This window comes from Aptenodytes forsteri, unplaced genomic scaffold (assembly GCF_000699145.1).
Source record: "Aptenodytes forsteri isolate BGI_AS27 unplaced genomic scaffold, ASM69914v1 Scaffold2, whole genome shotgun sequence".
Taxonomy (NCBI): Eukaryota; Metazoa; Chordata; class Aves; order Sphenisciformes; family Spheniscidae; genus Aptenodytes; species Aptenodytes forsteri.
Genome location: NW_008795695.1, coordinates 18,654,463 through 18,668,076, shown reverse-complemented (window position 1 = coordinate 18,668,076; position 13,614 = coordinate 18,654,463). Strand labels below are relative to the sequence as shown.

General features: G+C 37.1%; 1 protein-coding gene across 1 annotated transcript in view; it reads right to left on the bottom strand.

Annotated features, from left to right (window-relative positions):
* Positions 1–13,614, bottom strand: part of DMD (dystrophin) — a 1,230,427-nt gene that overhangs the window by 821,693 nt on the left and 395,120 nt on the right. The window contains exons 18-19 of the mRNA XM_009283051.2: positions 7,470–7,593; positions 393–480 (exon numbers count right to left, since the gene is read on the bottom strand). Coding sequence (XP_009281326.1) covers positions 393–480; positions 7,470–7,593 — 212 coding nt within the window. The remainder of the gene's footprint in view (positions 1–392; positions 481–7,469; positions 7,594–13,614) is intronic.

Genomic DNA, 13,614 nt, shown 5'->3' with positions numbered 1-13,614 from the left:
TATATGTCAGAAAGCACTTTTTTCAAACTGTTCAGAGTAATGCCTTCAGAGCTTTCTAACTCAGATGAGTTAATGTACCTTCAAAAGCTTAGCATACTCAGAAAATAAGATTACAACTTAAGTCTCTGTGCAGAACAGATTGTTAATATACAGTTCATTACTGTGAGCACGTTTTACACACATTTCTTTTCATGGTACTAAAGTGGTAAGATTTTTTTCTCTTTTCTAATTAACAGATTTAACATTCAGAAATAATAAAAGAAAAATAAGGTAGTATTACTTTACTGTTCCATTTAGACAGTATTTGCTAATATAATTCTTGTGATAAATATGAACCTGTGCATTTATCAAATCCCTAAGAAGATTATCTAAATCAACTCCCATGTAATTACCATTCACCATCTGTTCCACCAGGGCCTCAGCTGATCTGCTGGCATCTTGCAGTTTTCTGTACTTCTCAGGCTTTTCTCGCTGGATGGCCTGCAGCATGACAGGAAAGGTGAGTATTTCAACAGAGGGATTTTGAAGAAGAAAGTAATTAATCTCAGGGATGTCTTCTGATTTCTCGAGACCATTTAACCTGTCATATTGCCCTGCCAGCCTCTCAATTTGCAATGAAAGCAGCAAGTACCAGATACCATCACGAAGGGAGTCAGTCATAAAGTCAAATACATAAACTGAGAATCAGAACATAACAGAGTTGACAAATGATACACGTCAGTATTTTACAGACAAATAAAAGACATACAAATTAAGAGCTATTCAAAGCCCAATATTTCAGAATAAAAATATATGTTCAACAGGAATTCCTTGTGGAGGAATAGATTTGCTCATTTCTCATGTGGCTCCTATTGATAACAGCAAGAATTGAGCATGATAACCAAATCACAGGGTTTTATAACACACTACAGTATTGAACCAATATACCATTTGATTGCTTACTTTACTTTTTGGATGGCAAAAAAAACCCCTGTAAAATGCATCTTAAAGTAGATATCTAACATATATATGAACATATATAGCAGACATCCATACATGAACTACTAACAAGGGTGAGAATTAACTGCAGAATTAACACAGGCTTCTAGTTATGTGTTTTATCTAATACTCTCAATTCACCTTCCTGCACTCAAACATTTCTCACCCATGTTCAGGCTAGCAGTCAGGCTAGCTGGTAATGGCTAGTAAAGGTTAGCTGCTGAAGTTTCAGGATATAGTAGGAATCTAAGTTTCTCATTTCATTTTGGATTGGTAGCAATACAGATGGAAAGTAAAATCATTTTAGATCTGACAGCCCCTCAATGCTGTCTCATAATTAACATCATGAAGTCATTCTATTGATTTTAAACTAATTTAGTTGTATAATTTAGGTGTAATTTAGAAGCTCTAAATCAGAAGCCCAAAGGAAAAGCATAGGGCCACAGCCAAGTTTGATAGCAAAAATAAAACAGACTATATGCCTCCCAGAGATCCTGACCAACACAGTCTCTCATAAATCAGAGTCCCTCACTTTATTGCAGCAGATACACACATACAAAAGGATATGCCACTGCAAATCCTACATGACGTGTATGGGAAGGTAACACACAACCCTGGCTATGGCTCCTCAGTCTGGCTGACCCCACTAGGCTTCCTGCTCACTTTATTTATTTCCACAGTAAAGGTGTATTCTGTGTGACTTGGCTCTTCAGGTGAAAAGGCTCCTTACAACTGGAAAGAAACCTCAAGTAGGTTTCTTAGGTGTCTAAGAATGCATTTAGTAGAATAATATTATACACTTACATTTGAAGATGTTATTTTTCAAATAGATTGCTATGCTTAGGAGGAAGTAATATAAACACCTTTGAATAAACTCTCTTAAAATAACTTTTAAAGTGTGATGCTTAAAACATCTTCAGTTTAATAAGCAGCAGCTCCCTGGAAGACTTTCCTAGGTGAGGAGACACTCAGAACTTTAAAGAGAGATTTTCAGTTAAATTCACACATTTCCATAGCCTACTTATAACTCCGTTCATTTGTGTATATAGAAATGATTAAACAGCAGGCTTTCTAGTAATACGCCAAAGCTTCTATCAAACACTTTCAATAAAACAATTTTGCATAAATAACATATATAAAGAAAGGATATTTAGAGAAGAATTAAGGATGGAAATATTCTGGATTTTGTAAACGTATCTTTAATAGATACCTAAATTATCACTGAAAGATTACGAAGTTTAATCCCAATGAGTCTGCAGACTTCCAAAATTTCTTAAAGAGTCTTAATTAATACTACTCTGTCTATAATGCCAGGTATAATTAGCAGGAGCGTAACTACAGAGAACTCAAAGGAATCCTAAAAACTCGAAAATACACTGAAAATAATTTTACTCCGTCTGTAATGCCAGATGTGTAATTGTCATGAGTGCGACTGTAGTGAGCACAAACGAATCATAAAAAACCCCTAAAATATACTACAAATTAGCTTTTTGAAATATAAAAATGATATGACACTGAAGGCTGTGGCAGTGAACCCTTCAGTGTCCAATAATACACGGTGCCCAGAAACATGTGGATAAATGTCCACCTCTCTCCTGAAAAATAAGTTTCCAGGTCCTGATAGAAAATACAAGCACTATAGGAAAAGCCCTTAAAAATAAACATGAAAATTTGGTACATATCAAACTTTCTGTCAATTACTTTTCTCCATTTATTTTTGTGTAATTAGCACATATTATAAAAATGAAGCTCCAACACTGGTTACAGGAAGACATGCTTACACACAGAAAGCACAATGCTAGCCAAAGGAGAAAAGACTGTCCTCTTGGTCCTCATACAAAGACAAATTACCTGATCTGGGGAGAAAGGAGGAAATCCACCCTAGTTACTTCATAGTACTAATCACATGGTCCTGCCATTACTCTGTACACACTGCCATTGTTTGCCGAACCTGCAAACGGCATCTTGGATTTTTAAGTCCCTCGGAAGAAGGATTTCCATGGGCACATGTAAAGTGTCTAGAAACGAAGGGAGTAGGAGTCCGGTAACACCTCTTATTTATCTCTCTGGCTCTGTTTTGTTCATTTTTTCCTTTACTAAAAGGGGTAAGACTCTAAATTCAGGTTCATTCGTGACACAAGTAGGCTGGGATAAGTTTGAAGAGGTTTGTGAAATTTTGAAACTCTTAGAGTCTGTACGTTGTAATCAACACTTTTTTTGATGAACAATTGTGGTAGCTGCAAAGTCACTTCAAAATATTTCCAAATATATAACTTTCCCTTTTTCCACTCTTTTGTTTTCTATAAAAGATTTTTTCAGAAAAAAATATACCAATATGAGAAAAAAAAGTTACCTTTACAGGCTTTCATCCAATCGGGGATTAACTCTCTTTTGGACTATATATACTTTATAACTAGCAATGCAAATGTATAATAGCCTAGTTTTAACTCATTGAATAACACTAAAAATTCATCTTTAGCTAAATGCCAGCCGAAGGTGAAGAGGCTATTTTCACAACGCTGAGCATTTTATTTAACCCCGAGATTTTAACTGGCAGTTAATGACTTCACAACCTAGAAAACACTGATGATCTGAGGAATTTGGATGTTATTCATATCAAATCAACATCCTACTTTGAAAGCTCTGTGAAAGGATGCACGGTAGCAGTATTCCCTGGCCTCCTGTGACTCTGACCAATTACCCCCGAGGGCAGGAGATGGCAACATTATCATCACTGGCTCTGACAGTGATTCAGCTTTCAAATATCCAGGCCAAACAAAGCATGTCTGAAAAAGGTCACTAAAAAAACCCGAACAAATGAGAATAGGGCTTTTGAGGATGCCAAAAGAACAAATTTAATTGTCTAGGATATCTGACATTTTCCCTTACATCTGTTCCTTATATGTTTACCTTTGATTCTGAATTTCTAGGTGCTGCTTCTTGGGTAACCAAAACTTCTTCCAAGGAGTTTTATTCCCAGTTTATTGGTGTATAGTCTCAAATCTGACTTATTATTAAGCACGATTTTCTATCTATCAAGTTTTAATTTTTTGCACCTGAACCTTCATATATTTGAACCTGCAATATTGAAAGCTCATTATGGCTTAAGAAAAACAAAAAAGGCCTGAGTCATTGTTAAGTCTGTATTTAATAAAATATACGTACTAACTGGAAAATGTTAACAGTGTGATGCAGCGTAACGATGTTTAAGGCATTAATGTTTGGACGTCTTCATTATTGGGGAGTAGTATGGTTGTTCCACAATGAAACTTCTATACTTATGGCATCCAGTCTCTCTGGCCAGGTAAGACAAATATCTTTCTTTTGTAGCGGGGAAGGGCTATAAATATTTTTGCTTCTCCCAGACATAGGAGTGGACTTTTTGTGCATGTCTAATGTATTCAATCTACGTAATACATTTGCCAAAGGCTAATTTCCTGCCAGTATCTGAAGAGCAGCTGGCTTAGCAAACACAGTCAGTGCATTTCATACAGCCTGCTCTTGGCTCCGTCTCCCCCAGGCCTCTTCTGAGCTGGGATGGGAGCAGGCTTTTGAACTTGATGAATCATCAATGATGGCAAAAGTGCTTTCCTTGTGGCTGTGGTTTCTGAAGCCTGCATCCCTCCATCACACAGCAGATGCACTTCCACTATATCACATGGAAGTGACCCCTCAACCAAGAAAAATGATGAGTAGGAGCAAGCTGCTGCAACAAGAAAAAAAAATCATCCAACTAGTAGCCTGTCCTCAAAAGAACAGCAGAAAAGAAAGTCATTAGGAAAAAGCCCTAGGACTCAGCACCTACCGTGGTGGGCAATAAATGGTAGGTCTGACATCAGCCAAGCGCAGGTGTTCTGTGCTACACCAATATATATATATTGTCATATAGGGAGAAAACTAAATGATAGCCAGTAAGGGCAAGATGGGACTTCTGCATGCATGTGTACATGATCGCATGCATGCATGTATAAGTACAACACAGGGGTATGACTACGTATGTCACTACAATACAATCTTTTTCAATTATCATTAACATATGTTTTCCTTTGTGGCATTTCATCTTTTTTTATACCTATTCTACAACTTAACTAGAGATTATAATATATTAAACCCCACACTATCTTATTTTCCATTGATTTGAGGCTCATTTTGAGGGAATTAGAAACAAGCAACAATGAAACTGGTCAAATCAATGAACTGGATAGTACTTCCTGCTTTGGCTACTAGGTTTATGGATGGAGACAGAGACCAGACCAGGAAAAGTCAGGTCAGGACAAAAGCTTTAAAACCTGGCATTTTAAAACCTGGGTTTTTTTGCTTTTTTGAAAAGCGTGTACAAAGACTTCCTCCATTAAGTGAAAACCGTTCAACACAGAATCCATGTAGTACTTGTAAAGTGCCATCTTTCAGAGTTCTCTCTATCAAATTAATACATGTAATCAGAATGTTTTCTCCCTTAAAACTTGTAGAAACTTCTACATGTAACTTGATTTTCTCAATAAAATGTTCATTTTAAAAGCAGTGATACTCTGTGAAATCAAAACCAGTCTTGGTCTTTAAAAAAATTTTCAATGTTAATGAAGGATACATGTTCATTTCTCTTATTTCTATTTAGAGTTACTGGTTTGTCTCAGACCCTCTTGATACAAAACAGATCCTTTTTCTGCACTACTTTTCAGTAAAGAACCTGGAAATTGGTTTCTTAACCATCCAGTTATTCAATTTCCAAGGAGGTCAAAGAAACATCTGAAATATCTCCTGCTATCTGCAGTGTCTTGAATTCAAACTTACAATGCCCAGGCACTGGACAAATTCCACACCTCTTTTCCCTCCTTCCCTCTTCCTCCAGTATTATGTAAGTTTTCACCAACCTAAATGAGGTGTGAACAAATGTGGTAGGTAGTGGCCTCTCAGCCCCAACATTCTTCCTCAGCACCAACAAAGGCAAGGCAAGAGCTGCTGGGAACTCCAGCTGGGACCAGAGGAGGGTCTGTGGTTCACCTACCTCCACCCCCTTCCTTGCAGTGATCACCACCTCCTCAGAAGTAAAGAAAAGAAAGGAGGAGGAAGGTGGACCATGGCTCCTGGATCCTTTAATGCTTTTATAAAGTCTTAGAAACTGACAGTATGAGGTGGAACATCATATTGGTTAGGGAAACCTGACAGTGCAGGTATCCAGCATACTATGTAGGTCAAGACAAGCTAATTTGTCATCCTTGAAATTGTTGTGTTCTTCAAAATGAGAATATATGAAGGGGAGACAGGAGCATTTTCTTTTTTTATTATTATTCCCCTTTGCTTCTTTTTTAATTTTACCTACAATGAAGATTGAGGCACTCAGAAAATTAACTGTGTATCTATTTCTGTATTATATGAATCCCATTACCCCTGTATGGAAGCATTTGAACTCATGTATATATATTTATGTACATTTCACATAACATGATTGGTGCCATGAACTAAATTCAGGATATTACATTCTAATGGATAGTTACTAGCAGTAATATTATGACAACATTAACAGTTAAATTAAAATTATTTGCAAGAAAGTTTTGATTTAACATGAAATTTTAAAATGTATTTTTACAGTCACGAAATTCAGTGTTCCTCAATCTTATCATAGCTGATTTATCACGGACAAGCAGAAAGTGAGAAAAAACAGCAGCAAAACTAACTTCAGTACAGTAACTTTGCTCCATCTGTTTGTGTTCTAGGAGTATGTATCACCATATATTTTAATGAAGTTTCATGATATACTATGATACTATAAGAGCTAATTATAAAAAGAACTCCCCTTTCTCTTACTCAGAAAAGACAGGCATTTTTGTATCTATATACAAAAATTAAATATGGAAGAAAATTTGTAATAGTTTAGTTTTCAAGGGCTAAATTCAGAGTGTGTGAAACATATACACAAACACAGCTACTCCTTAAGCAGTGCAGACTCATTCATTTTGCCAAAAGTAGAAAAGAACCGGTTTTGGTGGCATGGCACCACTACAAAGAGAAAAAAAAAAAAAAAAAAAAGTGGAGACTGGTGATTTTCATATATATTTTACAGCACTGTAAAAAGAATTAGTACAGATTTTCTTTAGCATACACTAAAAGATGACACTTTTCACATCCTTCAATTTATGCACGTATAATGTCAAATTAAGCTGTTAGTATAGAATGATGGTGCATATTTAAGACGTAATATATAGGCTTTGATTCAACTTTACTGAAGACTTTCATGAATCTAGAATATATTAATTAAATATGAGTATGTATGAACAAAAAAAAAAGATCTCTGTATTCAGACAGCCTGTGTAGCAATTTTGGTGCCAAAATCTGAAATTTACAGAAATAGCGAGCACTTCTAAATTTCTCTTGTACATATGGACAATCAATGCTTGTCAGTCTACATTTGAACTTGTTTAAACTTGGACTTTGAAAGCACTTTGACAAGCTAATACAAACTAACAGACATATATACGAGTACTTTCTCCTACATTGACTCTTTCTCTGAGATCTGAGAGATTGCCTTCCTTTCGATATATTGCAAACTCGGGACTCTGAAGCACTGCTTCTGAGCGGGTCATCCAGCTGTGGAGCTCTGTTGTATCCGAGTCAAACCTGAGAGACAGAGAAGTGCAATAAGACATTTCATTTCCACAAAGTTTCTGAAAATAGCATTGACAATAAACATGTTTAACTGGTTGTTTAAACAAGTGAATAAGCAGTAATTTCTCTCAGCAAAAGACAGTTTTAAACCTCCCATATTTCATTAGATAGCTCATAAAACTATTCACTCTAAAATTTGGAAACATAGAAATACTTTTTCATTTTGAAGGCCGTGATTTGACAGCTGAACAGATGCAACAATTTTCACAAAAAGGACTCTAATTTTACAAGCTGATGTTTTTGGAAGACATGAAACAAGTGGCTCTCACAGTGAAGAAAGTGTATCACAGGTCCTGTTGGCTCAGCTGAGGATGTAAGGCCTACCTGGCTCACCAAATGCAGCTTTCATACCTGTAAGATTTCTGTTCCAGCTTGTGCTGATGATACTACGCAGGATATTCAAGCAGGAAATTTGACCATTAGACAAGAGTCTCTTCAAATCGACTCAAATTTATTGCAGAACGTAACTACTAATCAACAGTAGATTATAATTTTCCTACAGCTAAAACTTTAGAAACTGCAAATTAAGATTTCCAACTCTCTGCATACACTATTTAACTAGTTTTTACTGTACAGCCTTTTTTCTCACAGTCTGGATTCTCTCATCAACTCCTTAAAAACTGATCTTAATTTTTGTTTCCTATACAGAAGGTAGCAGTTCAAAATGAAGGTTACTGTATGCAGATATATAAATTGCTGATGTGTAGAAAAATCAAACTGTGATTCAGTATCTAATGTAGTTTTTGAAACAAGAGGCTTGAGACAATTTTTTTTTCTCAGTTGTGCTAAACTGAATTCTTGATTGCATTTCTTTATTGCACTATATGTTCTTATATTTATATCTAGTTTATAACTGATTTTCCTTTTGCAGGAATACAATGAAAGCAATAGAACAGAAAGACCTAGGAAAAAAGAATCAGCTGTATCTTTCAGTTTGCTTTGCAAATATAGGTTGTATCATTTACATACAATTGAAAATCTACTAAAAACAAGAACTTGAATGACAATTATATCTTTGGAGGATTTAATTCTTTTATAACAATATACTCCATATATAAAAGAACTACAATACAAGGATGTAAGGTAAAATCAGGTGCTACAGAAATCTACACATACAGAAATGAAAACTGAATACAAGAGTCCCGTGTTAGATCTAGTATCTATGCCTCCCTTTTCTTCCTTCTCCATTGTGATTTTTGTGACTCCATTTAACAACACGGTGTGAAAGACTGAGTAATAAATAATGAAAGCAGAAGAAAGAAGAATCGCACACTGTCTTAATCCCAGCCCAATATACTATATTCAAATTATAAAACCTTAGGAATAATGTCGATAAAGCAATTCCCAATAATATTATTTGAACACTCATTAAAGGAGAAAAAATATGATTGTGAAGTAATGAAAGGTGCAGAAATCTTCATTTTATACAGCATTGTAAGTTCAGAGGTGGAAGACAAAAGAAAATTCCCAGATGGTTCAGGCAATCTCTGTGCTGGTACCAGATTCTAATCCCCAAAATCGAACTGCACTGCCAGTTAAGAGCTTCCTACCTTAGCTTTATTTCTGATCCTACATGACATTAAATCAACTGTAATTCTTGAAATACAATGTTATCCTCTATTCTGCATATAATAACTGCACGTTTAATAAATGTTCTCATGAAATTTTAAGACTAGGAGACAGCAAAACTATGAAATCCAGTATTCCCACATAAAACTGGAATACTGTGTATTCAACAAGGTGCAAGCACTAACTGCGTATCTAATCCCACTGATTTCAGCAGGAGAATCATGAAAGCATGTTTTCGCAACTATGACTTAGGACTGTTCGACACATCTTAAAGTAGGGAACACCCACTTTTAAAGCTAATGGACTGGATTACAACACAAAAACTAACAAATTCATAGATCTTCCTAATATCATTCTGTATATAAATTATCTATATTCAAGATCTAATGATGATTGCCACGCCTCTGCCTCATGTAAGAACAATCAGTGATGGAAGTTCTACCAAAGTAGTCTCTAGGGCAAAGTAGGGTTCTTGAAGTCCACAGTGAGGAATACATTAGGTTAGTTAAATTAGAGCAGCTGCTTAAAAACTGTTATGTCACTTGAGGATTGCTGAGCTACAGGGAAGCCCCCAAATCCAGTGTATACTTTTTTCAAAAAGACAGAGTAGTAATGCTGTACCACCCTCTGTTTCACACAAGTATCTGGTTCAGGGCTTGTCAGCAACACAGGCTGAGAAATGAGAAACAAGGGAACCTGTTTTAACAGTCAAGACAGAATTTGGTCAGCCTATAGGTTCTCAACTATATGGGACTGCCACCCTCTCCACCTTTGGTTCTTCAAACTCAGTAAGCACTGTACGAACCAGTCCCCCAAAATTAGCAGCCCAGGTTAGGGAAAGTGTTGCCACTCCCTGCTGCCAACATGCTCTCCATTCCCCACTCTCCTCGTGGTCAGCAACCTTATAGGCAAAGTACACAAGTAATGACTACTTCTTTCCCCGTACTTAAATCTATAGCTAAAGCTGGCGCTCTCGCTGCTGTCAGCTACTGTGGCAACTAAGATGTTTTATAGCACTGGCACAAAGCAGTAGTAAACTGCAGAAGACCACAGGACATCAGACATCTGATAACAACAAAGACAAGTTTACCAGTCCCTCAGTACCAATCTCCCTTGACTGCAGGCAAAATTGTATTACTTCTGTTGTTGGCTCCATTCTCAAGCTGCAGGTAAGTAGGACCACAGAGACCAACTTTCTGAAGAATAGCCTGGTATTAGCCTGATACAGGATGGAAATTGACAGAGCAAAACGTTTACCAGTGATCATTTCTTCATTTCTTAAACAAAAGGACTAAGCCCCTGCCTCTGCAACATCCTTCCTGGAAGAGGAATGGGAGAATTTGGGACAGTTTTGATAGTACAACAAAATAATCAGGAACACATCCCATGGCCCAGAGATTCATCAGATGGTGGTAAGTATTAGCCACAGCAGACAGCATCTTGACAGAACTGATCTGAGATAACGGATTGCTCCGTCACTTGCAGTTTCTTCTGGAGATAAATATAATTCCACAAACAAAGTCTCCTGCCCAAAAAAGGGCTATAAAGAGAGGACAGAAAAGGATTAAAAGACATGAAAGTTAATTCTAAGTAGCTTTTTGCAGCACATAAATATCCTTAACGTAAAGACATTTTTCAATTACCTTGGGAAAAAAATATTCTCTCTCTTATGTTCAGCTCGTATAAAACCAGGAAATACAGGTAGAATATGGCATTTAATCACTCCACTATGATAATTGGACATCTTCTTTCTGAGCACAGCTGCAGTTACAAACTATATTAACTCTAGATTGATATCAAAGGATCAATACAGTCTTTAAATCTAAGTACAACAACACTTTTGACATAAAAAAGTAATGCAATATTACCTTTCTGACCCAATAAAGTTGAGTGCATGTAGAATTTGTTAAAATAAATCCATAGAAGACACTAAAACCAAATCACTTGAGACAACTACTCTAAATAATTACCTTACTTCAACATGCACGTTAGCTTGCTCCCCACCTAAAAATTCAATCTGCGGCAGAGGATTTATTCTTTATGCAGCACTCATCGTTTAGTTTTCCAATTAGTCTTTCCTTCTGCTATTCCACAAGAGAGATACTATCTTTTACTGCTCTCTCTGCCCTCTCTCTACAGGCAAGCACGTCAGCTGAGTTCAAATACAGTCTCTTCTTACTCCAGAGCATGTTTGAAAAACCATCTTTACATTTTTAATCCATGCCATTCAAATTTTCATGAAAGTCCCCCACAAATTGATTTTCTGGATCATACTAAGCCATATGTCCACTTCAGACTCCCATTCAAAACTCTCTTGCTGAGATCACCACATGTACTTGTTCAAAAATGAGTCCTTGTTCTAGCTTTCCCTTCCTTTTCTGTATTAAATACACAATAAACCTCATCTTTAAGGCATTTCACAACTCAGTTGCATTTTGTTTTTCTTTTTCCATGCATGGAATTTCTAATCCAAATACCCAGCAGAACATGACACTCAAGTCCTACTACAAGCCCCCTATCTAATCAAATACCTTCTGGAAACCACTAAGTAACAGCAAGCGTTACTTTGCTTATATTTCACAATAAAACCAAATGCAATTTTTATTAATAATCGAAGGGCTGACTGACCATAACCTTCCATCTGCACAGTATACCTTATAAAGGCATATTGTGGTTCTCACAGCCAACATCATCTAGTGAAATACAATGTTATATTTTAAACTCATAATTTTGCCTTTTTTTACACACTGCCACGGTAAGATGATGACAGTAAAGCAATCTGCATGCACCCACCTTCCACATATTATACAAACAACTTGAATGTACAAGTTCACATAGGAACACAAGTTGTGAAGTACCCTGCTGTCATGTGGCCATCACGGTGTATAATCTTTTCTCTAAATGGAATGAATTTCATCTTGAAACCGCTACTATGTTACTGCTACCATGACTAGGTTTCAGGACTTAATTCTTTCAACACATAGAAACTGCCTCACAATTTCCTTTGCTCATTTGTTTTTTCCTTCCCTCCCCAAACAAAACCACACTGGGCATGTCACCACTGCGTGTCTTGGGCAGACATAAGACCACTTGCCTACACATTGAGCTGGCAGGGAATGATACAACTTTGATCCAAGAACCACATTACTGAACTACTGCATTTCCACAGCTGGGCTGAAATGCCCAGCTCACCAGTGGTGTTCCTCAGCCTGTAGCTCTTTGTTGCCTAGACCATGACAAAGAACAACTTTGCACTATACAATGCCCATTGGCAGAATTACTCTGTGATATACCAATTCCCTGCTGTCCGTCTTCCTCCTGTATATTTGTAGCTGATGAGCCATTACTTGATAAATAGTCCTGTTCTCATCTCCTAATTCAACAATTTATTTGTCCTAATAAATATTTTTCCCTTCCTATTTTTTTAGTTCAGTCATTGAATAATTTTATTTCCTTTCTGAATGATATTCTGGACCTCCCTCTACACTTGTGATACTACTCAGTTTAGCCTCATCAACATTATGACCAGCACGTTTCTGTAACACACCCCAAGGCATCAAAGAAAATACTAGATTGATCCCAAGTGTAAATCTCCTTCAGAAACTTCACTAGTATCATCTTCTTAGCCTCACAGTTCTCCTTCTTTAGCCAACTATCCATCTTACCACTGGTAAGGTATGGTTTATAAACCATACTTTCCCCAGCTTGAGCAGTAATTCCTGAACTGTAACATGGAATGCTTTGCAGAAATTCTGATAGATCCACTGCATTTTTCATACGTAAGTAAATCACTTAAGGCTAAGGCAAATGAAAATCTAGAGGTTATTGCAGAGTATGTTCATTCACACCATTTGCCTTCAGCAAACAGCCAGTGGCTAGAGATGCAAAGCAGTTTTAAATCCAGTCATCATGCCTTCCAGTGAGTGCCAACTGGTACCACTCCTATAATACAGGAGGTAAGTTCAGACACTAAATGTTAAGAAGAATATGTATTCTCAGTGTATTCGTCACTATGCCATTTCTCACCTCACAAATAGGATAAAAGGTTAAAAGCCTTTAGGGAAGTGATTGTGCCCCTGTACTCGGCACTGGTGAGGCCTCACCTCGAATACTGTGTTCAGTTTTGGGCCCCTCACTACAAGAAGGACGTCGAGGTGCTGGAGCGTGTCCAGAGAAGGGCAACGAGGCTGGTGAAGGGTCTGGAGAACAAGTCTGATGAGGAGCGGCTGAGGGAACTGGGGTTGTTTAGCCTGGAGAAAAGGAGGCTGAGGGGAGACCTCATCGCTCTCTACAACTACCTGAAAGGAGGTTGTAGCGAGGTGGGTGTCGGTCTCTTCTCCCAAGTGACAAGCAATAGGACAAGAGGAAATGGCCTCAAGTTGCGCCAGGGGAGGTTTAGATTGG